We start from the raw sequence: 19,020 nt of genomic DNA, 5'->3' as shown, positions 1-19,020 counted from the left end.
GTCTAGAATATCTGAGCCCCTTGTGGGGTTGTGCACTATTTGTTCCAGGGCATTTGAGTTAATAAAGTCCAGGAGCTTTTGTGCAAGTGAGTTTGGGCTTGTATAGGTTTCCCAATTAATGAAGGGGTAGGTGAACTCCCCCATGAGTAGAGTGTTATGTTCTATTTGGATTGACGCAAGTAGGTCTAAATACACTGTGTGGGCATCTTGGTACATGGAAAAGGACCTGTAGCTGACAATGACATGAAGGGGGGCTTACCCACTGTAATTTGAACTTGGAGCAACTCCTGTCTAACAAGTCTAGAGGCATATTTATCTTTGATGAAAATAAATTCTCCTCCTTTGGTTTTCACACCTTCATTTTGCTGTCTGAAAGTGTGGAAAGCATTGTAGCCTTGCAAGGCCAGGGCACACTCTGCAGCCTTGAACCAGGTTTCTGTGACTGCACAGACATCAACATCTTCCAGGGAGAGAAGCGCTTCCATAGAGTGTAGTTTCTGATTCAAACTTCTAGCATTTACTAGCATGACCCTTAGTTTCTTTGTGTTTGATATTTTCACATCAGGAATTTTGATGTGACCTTGCCTAAATGAGGCATTATGGGGAAGGCAAGTGTCTTACCCAGCAACCTAAAGCCTAGGGGTGCCAGGTGAAGACCATGTCTGACAAAGCAGCATAGTCCATCAACCATGTCATCCCAGGCTGACATGAACTGGATCCCCTTAGAATGACATCAGTAACTAAGCCAATTATTCAAGTCCATCATTTTTTGTTTATATTCTGTTATCATCTTGATAAGGGTAAAATGCTGCTCAAAGCTAAGGACATACCTGCTTGGGACACAATCAGACAGCTCGGTCATTTCTCTCTTCATATAGTCCAGTGAGGTATGTCTCAAGTCATTCACACCAACATGAACTATGACAGAGTCATAATGGTACTTGTTGTTGACAGACCTGAGTGCATGTGTGATCTGACGAATCCTGGCACCTGACAGACAGCTGACTGCAACCTTCTCCTTATCCAACCTGGTGGGTGGGACGTCTTTGTGTCTCACAACAGAGTCACCTATGACTAAAAAAATTGAATTAGATGTGCATTGCCTTAAGCACTTAGTTGGTGAGACACTGGTACTTGTGTTTTTATGTGAATTGGGTGTTGTCTTAGGTGTAGCATGTTTCTGTTTTGGAGGACTCTGGTGTTTAGGTAGGTTTCTGAAGAGTACCTCTGTGTATGGTGGTTTACGTTTATGTGTTGGGTGCATATTATGAGTAGGAGTTGTGGTGAGTGAGCTGACAACCTGTTCAGTGTTACTGTTCTGGTCATGAGAGAGTAGGGATTCCAGATTCTTTGCGGAGGTGCAGCTCTATCAAACTGAACTTGAGTGATTTAGGAGCAAAGGGTTGTCAGTGTACATGAGGCAATTTCTACACTGCCTCAGAAAACCCATGCCAACCAGGCTGGCAGGAGAAACAGAGGGAAACTGGCAATATATTTAGCACTGGAAGAAAGGGATTTTTTTTGTTTTTTTTTTTACAGAGGGTGTACAGTAGGAGGTCTACACTAAAGAGGGATAACTACAGGGTCTGATGTTTTTGGATTAAGTGGTAACAGAACTGCTGAAGAGCTCAATGAGCAGCTGGGTGCAGTTAAAAACTACTCCACTGGATAGCAGCTGCTTCTGAGAGAAAAATTGTATGTTTGCATTTTTCCGTCTATAACTGCCAAGGTTACCCCCTCTGTGTAGTAGGGCCGAGATAGTGTGTGTTGGTGCACTATGCAAAACCAAGAGCAAAGGAATTAAATCAAATAAACCAATAACAAAGCTCAAAAACTGAGCCCTGAACTAGTCTAAACTGTACTCTCCTGCCACAAGGGCAGAAGGGAAGACCTCTCCAAAAAGGCAGTAAGATGAACCTTCTTAGTTTGTCTGTTGTCATGTTTGACTTCCCTGGAATATGCATTGCTGTTAGAAAGCTGTTGGAAGATATCGCCCATTGCCACACTCTGAGGGCTTCTCGACACGGGATAAAATCTAATTCCTCCTTGTTTGTTGATGTACAAAACTACTGGCATGTTGTCTATCTGGATTGCAACTGCCTTGAGAGGGAGAGAGTCTTGGAATATCTGCTAAGCCAAAAGCACCACTCTTATTTCCAGAACAGTGATATGCAAGTTGGCCTCTTCGGGGAAACATGTGCCTTGGACTGTTTTCCCCAGGAAATGCCCCCCAACCCAATCTGGGAAGTATCCATGGTCACTATGGCCTTGAGCTAAAAGGAGGATGAAAGGATGACCTTATAACACCTGTTGTGACTGCATCTACCAGGAAAGGTATCATTTACATACATGGGTTATTCTTACCTTCGCTAACTTGGGTTGAGAAAGCAATGACCATTGTGTTGCTAGCACCGATTGTAGAATTCTCACATGGAATTGTGCTAAAGGAACTAAAATTATTGCCACTGACACTGATCCCAAGGCTTGCAGAATCAATCAGGCTGAAATTCTGGTACTGCAAATTATTTCCCTGACCTGCATCCTTATTTTTTGCACTCTTGATGGTGGAAGAGAAGCTACCATAGATACTGTGTTGAACACTGCTCCTATAAATTCTAATGTCCGGGTTGGCTGTAAATGAGAGTTGTTGTAATTTATAGTTATTCCGAGATGTAAACAGGTCTATAGCACCTAATCTCATGTGTCTATCAGTCTATGCCTGATCTGGGAAGTAATGAGACAGTCGTCTAGATATGGAAACACCCAGAATCCTTGCAGTCTCAAGTGAGCTGCTACCGTGCTCTGAACTGACAGTGACTGGCTCCTGGCTGGAAGCGTAAGTACCTTGTGGATAGTCTATTCATCTTAATATGATAGTGTGTATCCTGAAGGTCTATCCAGAACATCCAGTAGTCCTTGACCAGAAAGTGCAGAATGGACTGAACCATGACCATCAGGAACTTTGTGTGTTAAAATGACTTGTTCAATGCACTGAGATCTAAAATTGGTCTCCAATCCCATTTTCTTTGGCACTAAAAAAAATCTTGAGTAAGTTCTGGATTACATTTGGTTTGGTGAGACCTCTTGGATGACTCTCTTTTTCTAGAAGGTTTTGGATTTCTAGTGTTGCTGCTTTCCTCTGACTGGGTGGAACATTGGGAAATTTTCTTGACAATGGAGGAGGTAGTGAAAATGAATTATATAACCTCTGGAAATAATTCTCTGCACCCAACTGTCTTTTGTTATATTTAGCCAGGCTCTCTGGGGCAGAGATAAGCCACCCCCCAACTGCCTCCAGAGGTAGGCAATTGGGCCTCCATTCAGGAGTGCTGAAAGGGTCTATAGAAAAAGGAATCTCTAGACCTACAGTTTTGTGGGCCTCCTCTGTCATGAGGGCATCGCCTTCCATTATCGCTCCCCTCTCTGTCTCTGCAGGAACTACCTCCACATGTGTCCTGGAAAGGACCCTGAGATTTTCTGAACCACATTTTACAACCTCCCCACTGATTCCAGGAAAAGGTCCTTTGAAGGGTCGAAAAACATATGCTCACTGCAGAGAAGGTCTTTCCATCCTTCTCACACCTGGACAGTCTGCCCTCTACTGTGAGGCCAAACAAAGAAGTGCTGTCAAAGGGAGCATTGATGAACAAGGACTTGAAGGGATCTGCAAAATCACACAGGCACATCCAGACATGCCGCCTGACGGAAATACCAGAATCCGCAGCCCTTGAGGCACCTTCTGCAGAGTGCAAGATAAGCCTCATGGACGAATAAGATATAGCTTGCAGGGTATCCCATCTGAGAGACTACTGATGACTGAGCCTCAGCAGTTTTGATTCCACAAAGAGATTTCCATAGCTCTTTAATCAAATCTCTTTGAAGCCTCATAAAATATGCCAGATAGTTCAGCGATCTGAGTGCAAAAGTCACTGAAGCATAAACACGCTTCCTGAATCTGTCTATCGCCATAGACTCTCTATTAGGAGGATTGGGAGTTGATCTCCATTTCACGAGTTCCTTTTTTCGTAGCTGTTGCCACAACCATGGCATCTACTGGCACCCCTTTACCTTAGAATTCCCTGCCTACTGGTGGAGCGAGAATCTGGTCTGGTCTCTTGGGAATTGGCTCAATCGTATCAAGTTCCTTCTATGCCTGCCTACAAATCAAATAAATGAGTTAATCGGTGGGCAGAGTAACCCAGGAGGTAGATGGGACAGTCCCAAAGGCTTCCAGAAATACAGATTCCTCTGGAGAAGGGGCTTGGGGAAGACCAGCCACCATTCTGCTTAAGGATCTCAAGAATGCCTCCAAATGAGACATCAGGTGGTGATTTTGGGGACCCCTCTCCCTCAAGGAAATCAGTACCCTCACTGACTGACTCTTGAGGAAAGTTGAAGTGCCTCCTTTTGCACTTTCACTTCCTAGTGACTTCCTCAGTGGGGTGGTCTGATGAAGTATCAGAAGAGATTAGGATACCCTGCTGGGTAGTCTGGAAGCTTTGAACTGGCTGGCCCTGTGGGATAGAATGTTGAAGATCACTGTGAAAAGTCATCTGAGAAGTAGAGGGTGGATATGAGGGGGAAGGACCCATCTGACCGGCTATGAATTGCTCTGCGGAGAAGGAAGGCAACAGAGCAGAGAAAGCGAGTTTCTGACAAGTCTCCTCCCTCCACCCCAAGAACAGTCCACCTGAGGCAGATGTCAGAGCCAAGCTGTCAGTGCCAAAGCTCTGAGAGGAAGAGATGACACCGAAAACCTCGGAGTCGATCCATCCTCTTGGATCCAACAGGGATGCTTCAGCTGCAAGAGTCATCCGGCTCCAAGGGTGTCAGAGCCAGTGCACTCAGAGCAGTATTTGGATCTGAAGATGGTGCTCTCTTCTGATTCAAACAAGACAGACCTGAACATTTGGATCCAAGGACTCTAAAACCACAGGTTGGATTAGAGAAGGAGCTGTAATGGGTGGAGTGGTAGATGATCTGATTTCCTGACTTGAAGGGGAAGGAACCAGGAGAACTCCTCTCTGAATTTGCTCTGTGAAGAATTTCCTCACCATCCTCTCCACATTTGCTTCTGTGAGATTCATGGAGGAATGAGAAGATACTAGGGATGGCAATTTGGAGAGCCTTTCTAAGAAGGGAGAGGGTGTTCTGGATGGGACTGGATCCAAGCTTGGAGAGTAAGTTGCCCTTAGTAAAGGTTTCATATCCAAAGATGTAGGATCCAAAACAGACATAATCAGATTCAGTGAGGGTCTGACAGTAAGTAATTTCAGATTCAGCTTCTATTTCTTCTTCCTAGGTTCTGATGAAGAAGAGGCTGGAGACTCAGAAGACTTGGACCTTTTGATAGGGTTTCTAGATTTGTGTTTGGGGGATTGAACCCCAGCAATGGCTTCAGAAAAAGAAGTTGGCAGCAAGCCTTTTAAAATCAATTTATTCTTCCTGTCAGCTACAACTCGGGAGCTGAACCCATGACAGATACTGCAGTCCTGCTGTAAATGATCCAGACCCAAGCAAAAAACACAAAGATTGTGGGCATCGGAATAAGGCAACTTGTAACCAACACTTATCACATTTTTTATATCCTGTTGGACTTTTTCAGACATTATTAAAGAAAATACTACACTAATAAGAGAACTAAACTAAACCTTTTTTTAACGAGAAAGAAGAGGAACGGTAAAATACCAACAATGGTATTAAAGAACTACAATAATCTTGTAGATAGAGACAAAATAACAACTATGTTAATGAAAGAAGATTACACCAAGTATAAAAGGTTGAAGAGAAGGAAAGCTGGGCCTACCAACAATAGTTGGAAAGTTTACACTCAAAAGTGTATGGAAAGGGAAAGTAGAAAACAACTTAAAATTAAAGATTAAAGAAGTAGTGGTATATAATTTGTTTTTAGAAAGGAAATAACAAAAAAGGACTCGTATCCCACTGTAAACTTGAGAGCTGAAGGTCACCATGTCTAGACTCTAAAGCAGCAAACGAGATCTGAGAGATGTTAGGGGTAGTGCATTATGGGTAGGGAAGGAGCACCAGAGTTTGTTAGAGACCATGAGCTAATATAATGGCTGAGTCAGATTTGAGGATCGGATCTGAACCCACTAGTTGAAGAATAAATGACCTCAGATTTTGTATACAATGGCATCATACTTTTGTGTTTTGCACACATACATCAACGGTTCTGTGTTTCTGAATTTTACAGTAGCTAATCTCCTAACAATTCTATAACTGGGAGGCTAACTTTTTTTTTTTTATTTCCATTTTCTTAAGCCAGTATGGTGCAACACTGAGTTTCCATCTCCCATTATGGCATCCAAAACTATCATAACAGATTCAGACTGCTACAGAACTGGCTGAGGGCAGAAGGACTGTGTGTCTAAGGAACAGATGTTGATCCTTGAAGCAGAGAATGGACAGAGAATGGTGGGAATTCTCTGCCACAACCCCTCAGATAAAGATGATGCAAGAGCAGGTGGTGCATTTCACCAGATTTTTAAGACAGGAAAGGAAGGAATATACAAACACAAAACAGCAAGACAGTCACGCATAAGGCTAACACCTGAAAGATGCATGGCAATATAATACGCACAAAGATTCCTATAAAAATATACAAATTAAAAAAAAGACTTATTAACTGTGTCATTGTATGACCCTCTGAAAAGCATAATGGATTTAACAGTTAGCAGATCACCAAAATGCTTTTTCTTAAAAAAAAGTCCAATCAGAAATGTACAATGAAGCCATATATGGACTAAACTACTTGTTATAGCAATTCAGAAATGAAACCACTCTAGCATCAGGGGCAAAGGTAACCACTGCCTTCCCTACCAAGTTGCCAAAGCAGTAGCATTACAGATTTTGTCTGGGAATCCACAGGTAGTACATACTAATCAACACAACTCTAACAAATATGGCCACAGCTTATATCCGGATGCTGACTGGCTGCAAGAAGAAATATAGTCTGTCTACTATCAGAAGCACACAGATATTTTCAAAATGAACAATCAAATAATACACTATAACTAATAACTTAAACAGATGTTTATATTAGCTATGTCATGTGATACTTTACTGTTTGCTCTAATAGTGAGGATACTATGATAATGCACTGCATTTAATTACACCGAACATTTAGTATGAACTGTACCTGTTTCATATCTGCACCATCACTTCTTTCCTTCTCCATCTCTTCTACATGAAGTGCTTGTTGCTGTAGCTTCATTCTGTAGTTTAACAAATAATTTTTGAAATCTATGCAATGCAATTTGCAAAGAAAACAATGCAATGCATCCCCAGAAGCATTCAAAGTAGCTAACAAGAGCCTACATTGTTTTTTTTCTTTTTATTTTCATTTGTACCGAACCAAGAGTCTTATTAAGCTAGCCATCCCATCACAAACTTGGTAGACATATCATTCAATTCTCCCTTCCAATACCATTCTTGCTGATATACAGTGAATAGAAACTTCTGAAATACCTGCTATAGATGGGCTACAGATATTGTCAAGACTGAAACATTACAAGGATCACAGCAAACCTATCTATGAATTTTCCACAACAGAATTGTTCTTGATGCTTTTAAACGTTGGTTTGCAGCACTGAAGTAAGGGTTCACATACCAACATACATGGCAAAAGCTTTTCACATTTCAAAATATGCCATCTGATTACAAAAACAGAAGTAATGTTATCCTTAATGTTGGAATAAAGGTCCGAGGCTCTTACCAAATATTTAACAACCAAGTTATTTGATGAATTAATGTTTTTTTCCTCTTCTGGCTTATCCCAGTGCCCATATACATCACCAGGCCTACTTGCTTACAAGCTTCTCCTACAATTACTAGACTGTCTCTTTTGTAAGGCTGGGTCCTACATGGAACCTAAGAGTGCCGGGGGGGGGGGGGTCATGCATTAAGTGCTTCCAATGGAGGTATATCTTTATTCATGACCTACCACGATTCCCACCCCTTTCTCTACATTCGCCCGACATTTGAGGGCAACTCCTCCTCTATGGACCATACCTACCCACAAAAAATGCCTAAATGAATGCCCTTTCTGCCAGCACCTCAGAGGCCCAAAATGCTAATTGAATTTGGGTCGCCTGAGCCATAGTTAGGACTATATCCATTTATGCCGCAGGACTGGCTTTTCCTGAATTAATGTTGAGTGGATACATGGTGAATTTTGTCACAGGTTGAGCAATAACTTTGTTGACGGACTTGAAATGGAGGAAGACACACACGTAAAACAATAAAACAAATTACTAGGGTATGTTTATAGCTAATCATTCCCTGGTTTCTGCTGCCACAGTTAAGTTGAAACAAACTTGTGAGGTTTGCCTTCAAAGTCTCCAAATCCCCTAAAACCAACATTGCTGAATTTAAGGACATCAAAAGGGCAAACCTCATACAATTATATGATGATATCTCAAAATTCATCTATAGCACCAGCTTGGACACTGACACAACAGCCATCTTCACAAAGGAGTTCTAGACCTGTTTAAACAAATGCAAATAATTAGCAGTTCCAATCAGAACAAAATGCAACAGGAAATTCAAAAACAAACTACTCTGGTGGTACACAAATGCAAATAAACACAACAGAAAGAGCTCCTTAAATTCTACAGCAGATCTAAAACTCATTAGAACAAGAAAAGTATACAATATATTACCAGGGAACTAAAAAGCACCATTAGGATTAGTAAAGCAACCCATGAACTTAACGCTAGTTTATGAGGTTAACTAGAAGTCCTTCTTTAATTATGCTGTGAAATTAGGGAACAATGCTCAGAATTTCTCCTAAATGGAACCACACACTCCTACACAACAAACATTGCCTATATATTTGTAAACAAGGTTACTGCAAAATCCTCACTCATCTGTCCAAATGCCACAGAATGGCTTACAACATCTAGAATCACCACAAAACATTTTCTGAATTTGCTAATAAACACCAAAAATACTTCCTCCATGGGACCTGACAACACACCTCTAAATATTTAATAAATAGCAAGAAACATGCCCTCAGAGAACCTCTCTTCAAACTGGTTAACCTAAGCATGGCCAAAGTATTTGCTTCCAAATGATGGCACATTAAGGTGGTGATATCCCTGCACAAGAGAGTGTCTTCATCATGGGCCCTGCTAATTATAGACCGATCAGCCTCACAAGCCTGACCTGCAAGGTTATGCAAAACATTTTATTTAATTCAAAAAACTGAGGTTTAAAATTCTCTGTAAATAACTATAAATTCTCTTTTTCCTTACTGAAGGTACTTGTAATGTAGAGTTTAGTTAATGCAATCCTATGTGCACTACCCAAGTATATGGTTATGTATTAATTTGTTATGTAATCATTTATGTAATGATTGTTTTTTGCTTTATATTCATGGTTTGTACTTGGCTGACTGGCTCAGGTCGTGGTTAAAAAATGGACCTTCGACCAGCTTGCCAACCTGCTTAGTATATGGTAAATAAATTAATCATAACTGATCTCATAAATTATGATATCAAAAACCTCATTAAGCTAGACCATCAACAGTTTGGCTTTGTCAAAGGGAGATTCTCCTTATTAAATCTATATAACTTATTAAAGAGGGTCATACAGGACATTGACAGCTGTTATGCTGTTAGTGCAGCATATCTTGATCAGAGTTTGGCACCATACTTCAAATGGGCACTGTAAGTAAGCTAAATGCTTTAAAAATACATCCTTATGTGGTAAGATGGATAGTAAATTGACCAAAAGAGAGAACCCACATGGTTGAGCAGCAGATACCTCATCTGACAGTATGAAGGCAACCAGTGAAGTCAAACAAACTCTGTATTAGAATCCATCCATGTCAGTATTTACTTCTGTGATTTCTAAACAGAACCATGTCCTCTGATTGCAAACTGGATGTTACTGTCAATATCCTCCCCTCAATGTCTGTACCCTTCATAAACCATTTACCCTAGTTAATACCTATTGTACTGAAAATGGGCTCAAGTTAAATGCAAAAAAAAAAATTTGTATATAATTTATTTTGGCAAACAACCCCTACCCTCAACATATAGTGTACATAATATTGCACTACTAAATGAAAATGTAGTCGGGGACCTGGGTACATACCTAAGGTTGACAGTACTATTGATTTTCATGTGGCAACTACAGTCAGAAAATCCTTCTACTTCACACAACTAACAGTTCTGGATAATATACCCATGGCTAAAGATGTCAACGGTTCCTTATATTCAGTACTGATTAAACCAATTCTAGAGTACAACCCCCCCCCCCCCCCCCCCAGTGTACTTCATTTGACATATCAGATTAGAGAAGCCCAAGGGGTTTCCAACTAAGGAGATTTCAGGCTTAAAGAGCCTGATCTACCAACAGAGGCTAGAAACTATATCCCTTTACACTGTACATTGCAGACGGTTGATTTTCTACATCTCTGCAAGTCTAATAGCTTAACAGACACCAGAACCAGGAACCTAAATCCTCACCAGCATATAAATAGAATATGAAGTAGAGAGAGATTTGTTATGTTGTGCCTCCTCAAACTATGAAATAAGCTACCTCTGCAGGTTAAGCAGTGTGATACACTATCATCCTTCATACAGAACATGGATGATTGGGTCAGTACCCTCAAATTTAGCCTGAGACTCACTGTCCCAGTCCTCCTACAGAAAGGAGGGTACAACTTGAGAGTGGGCACTGGCAAGCAGTTTAAGATTGTAAGACTAAATTGCCTTGAAATTGCCATGAATCCCATGAACTGCACAGGCTTTTATTTATTTAATCGATTCATTAGGCCTAGGTACCTTTTTTTAGACTTGGTTCAGAATCACTGTCTGATGAAGTGACTTGCTCAGTTACACAGACAAATGAAAAATGGAGTAAATCCCAAGATTAGAAGACAAAGTCTGATATCAGCTAATAGCATTAACCCTCCCCACAAACCTGCTAGAGAAGTATGAAACAAAGATAAGTAAAAAACAAAGACACCAATAGCCTCCAAACAGTATTAGCATAATGTTATCCATAGTTTTCACTCTTGTACAAAAATATGTTCCCAAGATCTAGGATACTTTTGCGATCATCATTTCTTAAAATGCACTTTGCATGAACAATTTAAACTATTTTTTTGTGGGAATTCCTATACAATGCCCTCTGCACCCCCCTATTATGAACATAGTTAATTCCACAGCATTTTAGTTCAGATCTAAGGAGTACTCAGAAATCCTTCCCCTAAACCTACACATTACCTTATGAAAACCTCTTCCTCTAATAGTACCACTACACAGGACACTCTTGACACAAACACAGAAACATACATGCACAACAGTAAGCCTATCCCTTTCTTCAGCCCTGACGATAACTATAACTCACAAATACTGACACACACTTTCATGCACACAGCACCAAATGTGCACAACACTAAATCCATACCCTTACTTAAACCTTATTCTAATCCTAACTCAGAAACTTTGGCAGACATACACTTTTACCATGACCTCACAGACAACTCTTCAGTACAATTAACATTCTATGATGCTTTTTCAACACTTCTGACAATCATCCAATTATGAATTCAACCATCTGTGTCAGCAAAAACAGTTGTCAACGTCAAGTGCATTTAAGCAATAGTAAGGAAACTATATGTGTGTGTGTGTTTATATCTCACATATACATTTAGAGTTCTTAATTTTTTGTGAGCAAGGCATTTGGTTGTAATATGAAGGGGCAAAGAACGTTGAGTGAAAAAGTAATATTTGTGAAGAAGAAGGAAAAATTCAGAGTTACGAGGCACATGAATGTTGCATATTTTCAGTAATAGTAAATCAGACGTAGAGAGAAGTGAGTACTAAGAGGGTAGCTAGTACAGAGTTAGTGGGAAGGTAGTCAGAGTTCACATATTTGACAAAGAATGAGTTTATATGCAAAATTAGGAGGTAACGCAGGTGATGGTCAGACACGCAAGAGGAAGAGTAGTAAAGTACTAGTAATCAATTAAATGTGTTGGTAGAAGAGACAGAAGGGAAGAGCAAAAGGGAGTGTGCATGTGTGCACTGCGAGTTGAGAATTGAGTTAAGGAAGCATAAGGGAATGGAGAGGAATATGAGTGTGAAGATCTGCAGTCAAATGGAAGGAGAAAGGATATCACTGAGGAAAGAAGAAACGATGCAAAGGAGGGTTAGAAAATGGACAGTTAAAAAATTATCAGGTATTAGATATAGGTTTGGAAAAGGAGGGTTAAAGTACCTTGGCAGGAACTTGGAAGATTTAGCTTTCTATGTATAGCAACATGTTCTGTGTATTCAGGGGGAGGGGAGCATCATCATTTAGTCGACAGACTTAAGGATGATTTAAAAGCAAAATGCCGCCTGCTCTGTGATGTAGAGAGACTGAGTTCTGATCATAGTGAGGGAAGTGCAGTTGTGTAAGATCTTACCATAACAGTAGATGTCCTACTTTTCACTGCTGCAGTATTCCTTATATGTGATATATCCTGCAGAGGATAGCCTAATGTCTGGCCAACAAACCAAAGCCTTTACATCATCAGAGCAGTGTACATCAGTCATATGCTCCCGGCACAGGTGTAGGGAATAAAGGTGACATACGAATGTCCAAGTCTCACAACCGAAGTACCCCAGAAGAACTAGAGCAACCCCAGGAAAAATAAGGACATGTCCATACAGGAAAAAAAAGAGAGGCGAAAAGGGTTAAAAAGAACCCCTCCCTCCTGACCAGAAAGTGTTTCCAACAAGCAAAAAGAAAGAAAAGGGGGCAGGAGGAAGGGACGGAATAATGCAACAGTGAAAACTAGGACATCTACTATTATTGTAAGATCTTACACAACTGTACCATGTCCTTCCTTACACAGTTGCAGTATTCTTTACATGTGGATGATTACAAAAGCTACTGTAAGCGGAGGAGGAAGGTTAGGAAGAGCCCTCTACAAACTTATTAAGGATGGCTCTGGTACACCCTGCCCTGCCTATGGAAAGTACATCATACTTATAATATTTAGTAAAAATATGAACAGAGGACCAAATAGTACCTTCTAGAATGGATCTTGTATCCAGACCCTGGAAAAAAGCTCCAGAAGAGGCAACTGCCCTAGTAGAATGAGCTTGAACTGAATTATAAAGCTGCTTTCCATGAAAAGAATTGCAAAAGGAAATAGTCTTGAAAATCCAAGAAGAGATATTTTGCTTAGAAACAGCAAAATCCAATGTTCTGGTGCTAAAAGAAGCAAAAACAAAATGCTCAGATTGAAGGTCTTTGTTTTGTCCAAATAATATCTGAGCTGTCTATGAAAATCCAAGGTGTGAAGCATCTTCTCACTAGCAAATTATGGAGAAGGAGAAAAAGAAAGGGTGTTGAACAGACTGATTCAGGGACAAATCATTAACCACCTTAGTCATAAAAGAAGGATAAGTATTGCAGGAACACCCTATCATTATGAAAATCCTAAAAAGGAGGTATTGCCATAACAGCCTGGAGTTCAGAAACTCTCTTGGCTGAAGTAAGAGCCACTAACAAAACGTTTTTCAAGTGCAGTTTTGCAGAGAGGACGAATAAATAGGCTCAAAAATCAGCTTGAGTGAGTTTTTCAAGGACAAAATTAAGGTACAAAGGAGGAGCAATAGGCTGTGTTGGAGGCCTGATGTGAAGGATGCCTTTAAGAAATTGCTTGACCTCAAAAACAAGAAGCCAAAGGAGGGGTTAAAGGCAGTCAGGCAGAAACTGCTGACAAATGAACTTTAACAGAAGAATATGCTAAGCCAGCACTGATCAAGTCACACAAATAGGAAAGAACAAAAGGGAACCCCCACTGTGAAGGGGATCCTGGTTATGCAATCTCTTCCATTTAGCCACATAGGATTTTCTGGTAGTGGGTTTCCTGGCCTCCTGCAGAACCCTAAACATGTCTTCAGAAAATCGGTGTCTAAAGCAGATCAAAACCCTATCACCCAAAGTGTCAGTTGAAGCGTGGAAGAGTGTGGATGAATGAGGGATCTCTTGTGTTGATCTATGTGGTGAGGTAACTTGTGATGATTTCCCTTGGCCAGGTGAAAGAAGGGGGGCACCACTGCTGTCTAGGCCAAAAATGAGTCACCAGCAAGCTTATGGGAGAGTCCTTCATAATCACATGCAGGATTCTGGAAAGCATGGAAAAAGTTAGGAAAAGCATACAGGAACTTCCCCTTCCAAGAAAAAAAAGACAACATCTACCTTCCAAGACAGAGGACTTGTAGCTTTGGAATAGAACAGAGGAAGCTGTGTGTTCAAAGAGATCCACTGAAGGATTACCCCACTGATGTACAATGTCCAGAAACACTTCTCTGTGAAGCATCCATTTGTGAGGTTGTGTTTTGGACCAGTTCATAGAGTTTGCCACAAGGTTGTGCTCTGATGGAATGTATACCACTTTTAGAGTGATATGATGGTGAATGAAGTCCCAGGCCTAAAGAAAGAGTCTGCAAATATAGGACTTTGTGCCCCAGTTTGCTGATGTAAAACATGACTGTGGTATTGTCTGTAAAAAACCTTTAGAGGGCCTGGTACCCAACGGGATTGAAAGGACTGCAGAACAAGGATGAGGGCTCTTATTTCTTTGATGCTGATGTGGTCTAACATCTGATAGAGGGGCCAGAGACCCTGAACTTTCTTGAGATACTAATGGAACTTTTTCGTGTGAAGCTTAGCAAAGGTTATTATGGGAATGGTTGATGCTATGAACCCCAGGGCTCTGAGAAATTCTCTGGAAGGAAGAATTGAGATAGAAAGCAAAGAGTGAAAATAAGCAGCCAGGGACAGAACTTTCAGAGGGGAAAGAGAAAACAATATTGGAATGATATTAATTTTGCAACCCAGGAAAACATGGTACTGAAAAGAACTCAGAACTGACTTCTTGAGATTGACAGTAAAGCCCAGGCACTGCTGGAGGAGTATAGTAAAGTGTAGATCCTGAAGCAGCTGGAGTTGAGAGGAAGCCTCGAGAAGCAGGTCATCCAGATATGGAAATATCGGAATCCCCTGGAGCCTGCAGAAGGCTATCATGTGGTCAGACATTTGGTGAGCATCCTTGGGGCCGTAGAAAGACCAAAGTCAAAACATAGAACAGAAAACTCAAGGAAGAAACAGAAAAATGTAAAAACTTCTTGAAAAGTGGATGAAAGGGAATATGAAGATAGGTCTTCTTTAGATCTAGACAGACCAGAAAGGCCTAGGAAAGCAAGAGAGGGAAAAGAATCGGAAGAGATAGCATCCTGAAAGAAGGCACTTTTTGGAAAGTGCTGAGGAAGGAAAGGTCTGAAATAGGTCTCCATGAGCCTTCTTTCCTTGGCAACAGAAACACCCTGGAACAGAACTCCGTTCCTGGCTGGGAAACTGGGACAAAACGAATAGCCCCTTGATCCAAAAGACCCTGCAGAATGACTGAAAAATGAAAAAGCTGGTCTGCAGGAAGCGGTGGAAGGAACTTCCGTAACATGAAATAACCATGCTGAATAATGGAAAGGACCCAAGAGTCCTTGGTAACCTGTTGTCAAACAAGTAGAGACAGGGAGAGCCTGACGGATAAGGGAACCTGGTGGCCAAAGGGAAAGGGAGAGTATGTCAGATAGAAGCAGATTTATCAGGAAAGGAAGGCTTTTGACCTTTAGAAGTCTGAGTGGGCTTATCAGAAAACATATGTTTGGAAACCCTCTTGCCTCTAGGGGGTTGGTGAATCTGCCTACACACAAAAGCAGATTTGGGGTGGACAGTTCTTCTGAAATGTGGGGATAGGAGGAACAAAAATATACTTAAGTTTCTACATAATCTTACCTTTGTCTTGTAATATTTTAAACAGTTCTGCAGCAGCACTACCAAAAAGTTTAGCTTTAATGTCATCAGGTAAGTGTAACCAGGAATATCTCCTCATGATAGGATCGGAAGAAACAATCCCTGGGTAATGTCCTGCCACTCTTTGTGGAGATCCTTGGCAATGGATGGGACATGCCTGGTTTTCTGTTTCTATTTTAACAGGACGTCAGCCTGGACATATCCAGGTTGCTCAGAGCCTTGCCTGTATTCTATAAGAGTACCAGGCACCTCTTCCAGAACAAAAATCTGGAAAATTTCCCCTAGGCCCTTTGGAAATGATCAGCAGAAGTTCCCCGTCAACATCTGTGGCAGATGTGCATACATCCTCAGCGGACATGCAAGAAGCAGGATCCATGCTGTTTTCCAGCTGGATCACAGCAGACGAACTGCCATAGACACTGAACAGTCCTTAGAGTCTTCATCTACCTTAAGATAAAAGTCTGGTGGAGGCTGGACAGCAGCAGAATCAGAGCAAAACTTTATAGTTGTCTTTTTAAGAGGTGGCTTAAGCTCAGGGCAGGTGGATTCAGCTATGGCACATTCAGTCAAAAGCTTAAGTCAGTTCTCCAGAAAGATGGATAAGGTTTGACGGCTGCAAATAATTTTGTGAATAAAGGCCTGACAAAAAGTACACTAAGTATGGTCATGCATATTAGCACTTGAGCAGAAGCACTTCTTTTCTCTATCTTTATGGGGAAATCTGCCTCCCACACTGACATTTTTCTTTCCTGGAAGATGTGAACTCAAAATATAAGGAACCCCAATGGGAGACTTATCCATTAATAGATCAGTAAAAATAGCACAGTGAAAGATGTCTTAGACCAAAGTTCAAACATGGCTTTCAGACTGGCAGTAAAGAAATTCTGAGGAATGAGCATTCGTACATCACCTTTATGCCCTATGCCGCCGGCGTAGGGAGCATACAGCTGACATTCACAGCTTTGGTATGCTGGCTGGAAGTTAGACTAGCCTCGGCAGGATATTCCACATGTAAGGAATACTGCAACAGTGATAAGGAAACACATTTGAGGTCAACATTTACATAAAGTCCCTGGCCTGATTTCACAGGTTTCCAAGATGCCACTGTGTTTTCCTCATAAGGCACCAAGCATAAGGTACCAGAAAGATGCAAGAATAGATGTATACAAAACCTTTCAGAAATTGTGTGATATATTCTTATTGTCCAAAGTCAGCCAGGCCTGCATGAATCTATTTCCATTTCCTTTGTACACAAAACTTTCATCAGAACAAAGTCTATGACTGCTCCTATAAATGTTATTGACATAAAGGGATTCAGAGAAGATCCTTTGCAATTTACTGTTATTTCCAGAGACTGGATTAGCAAGACTGTTTGCTTTATGTAATGAATCAAATGGTCTGTTGTCTTTGAGCAAACAGTGAGGTTGCCACTGTCTTAATGTGGTTGGTTTCATGAACAACATTAAAAAGCTCTATGATAAAAGATTATAGTTAAAGGAGGGATAAAGCAACTCAGAAGCTGAATTAGGTGACAGAATGGTAGGCCTAGAGTGACATCAGTGATGCAGTAGAATTCTCCATTACTGAAATCGCCATAACTATCACAGTTTCAGAAAACACCAAAGTAGACACTGACAAATGTATTACTAAGGTATTAGCTTTTTTGTTAGCAGTGAGGTCATCAAGGAGAATTTTGGTACTTTAGAAAAAGACTGTCCCTACATACAGGAATCATTTGAAAATTAGTACCCACCTCAGACACGCAGGCAGATATTCTTTTCTCCAATACTTTGTCAGCCCGTTTTGATAATTCTCCTCTGATAGGTTTAGATAATTTCCCAATGTTATACTGTTTCTGAAACTTGATGTTATTCATGATTAAGTGTGGGGGAAATGCAGTAAAATAGCCTTAAACAAAGAAAAAGTACATTTGCGCTAGTCCAACTTAACTGTAACAATAGAGGTTTCAATTACTCACTGACTCAGTGGCATTTTAAATTATCTTGATGAGGTACTAGCCAGCTTTCAAAAAGCGCAGACTGCCCTTCCTCTCTCTCTACTTGTGACAACTGACTGGATAAGCATATCCTGAGCGGGAAACCAATAGCTGTAACAGCAAAACAGTGTTCAGGCTTTTTAACATGTCTTTAGCGTCACTCGACCACGGGGAGGACATGCAGACTCCACACAGAAGGCGCTCCAGCCGGGAATCAAACGGGAGAACCTCTTGCTGTGAGGTGACAATGCTAACCTCTGCACCACCGTGAAGGACACAAATAGCTCTTCAGTATTCCTAAAGGGGTTTATTTTGTCACAGTAGCACCTGAGTGCATCCAAAGTATGTAAAATATTTTCTCCCTTGCTTTTTGGATCAAGATAGAGTGCTGGGTAGTAAGTGATGGTTTGATAAAGATGTTTCTTGTTTGAAAAAAAAAAGCTGGAATTGAATAATTTATGTAATGTTGCTTAGGTTATATGATATACAGCAATATATGTGAAGTAAAATGTCTGTTTTGTTAATTATAGTGTGCTTACTTTTACATGAATGTAAATTTGCCTATGTCACAAGTGATAATTCAATAAAGGTATTTGAAAAAAAGAGATAGAATGCTATAAGACTGATGAATTGATTTGAGGTAAATACAGAAACAAGTTTAGACATGAATGATGAATTAGTGTGTTAGACAACCATGTCCGTGTGAAAAATCAGATAGGGTTATCCCACCATGACAGCTTACATCTCAGAGACATGCCTTCAAGATGTCAGAGCAATGAATAGAACAGCCTTCCAAGTAAAGAACTGTTAGATGGAGAGGCAGATTCAAAATGTATTTATTTGACATTTGTTTACTGGTATAGTCTGTCTTGGTATGTACCCATTTTCAACAGAAGCCTGGGGAGAAAAGTTCTAGGTATAGACCACATTTCACATTGTAATACATAGAGAATTTACATTTGTAACAGTAAATAGAAAATTACTTTTGAAACACTAATAAATAGAATCATATATTTACAAAAGTACAGACAAAATGTGTACACAGAGTCAAACATTTACATAACTGAGGCAACATGGCAGGTGTGATAGAACAAAAGAAGTTGCTGACATGAGTCTAAGACTGTTATGGGGGTGTTTAATTTCAGATATACTAGTGAAGATAGACATTATGCCCAAGTATT

General features: G+C 40.6%; 1 protein-coding gene across 3 annotated transcripts in view; it reads right to left on the bottom strand.

Annotated features, from left to right (window-relative positions):
• LOC122815283 (centrosomal protein of 83 kDa-like) overlaps positions 1 to 19,020 on the bottom strand; it is a 1,332,042-nt gene that overhangs the window by 751,374 nt on the left and 561,648 nt on the right. For all 3 annotated transcript variants that reach the window (XM_044087644.1, XM_044087646.1, XM_044087645.1), the window contains exon 8: positions 7,160 to 7,235. In XM_044087644.1, the coding sequence (XP_043943579.1) occupies positions 7,160 to 7,235 (76 nt within the window). The remainder of the gene's footprint in view (positions 1 to 7,159; positions 7,236 to 19,020) is intronic.

This window comes from Protopterus annectens, chromosome 11.part0, assembly GCF_019279795.1.
Source record: "Protopterus annectens isolate FY-2018-M chromosome 11.part0, PAN1.0, whole genome shotgun sequence".
In the NCBI taxonomy this organism is placed as follows: domain Eukaryota; kingdom Metazoa; phylum Chordata; order Ceratodontiformes; family Protopteridae; genus Protopterus; species Protopterus annectens.
The sequence above is the reverse complement of the archived record's forward strand: the minus strand, read 5'-3'. Positions and strand labels throughout refer to the sequence as shown.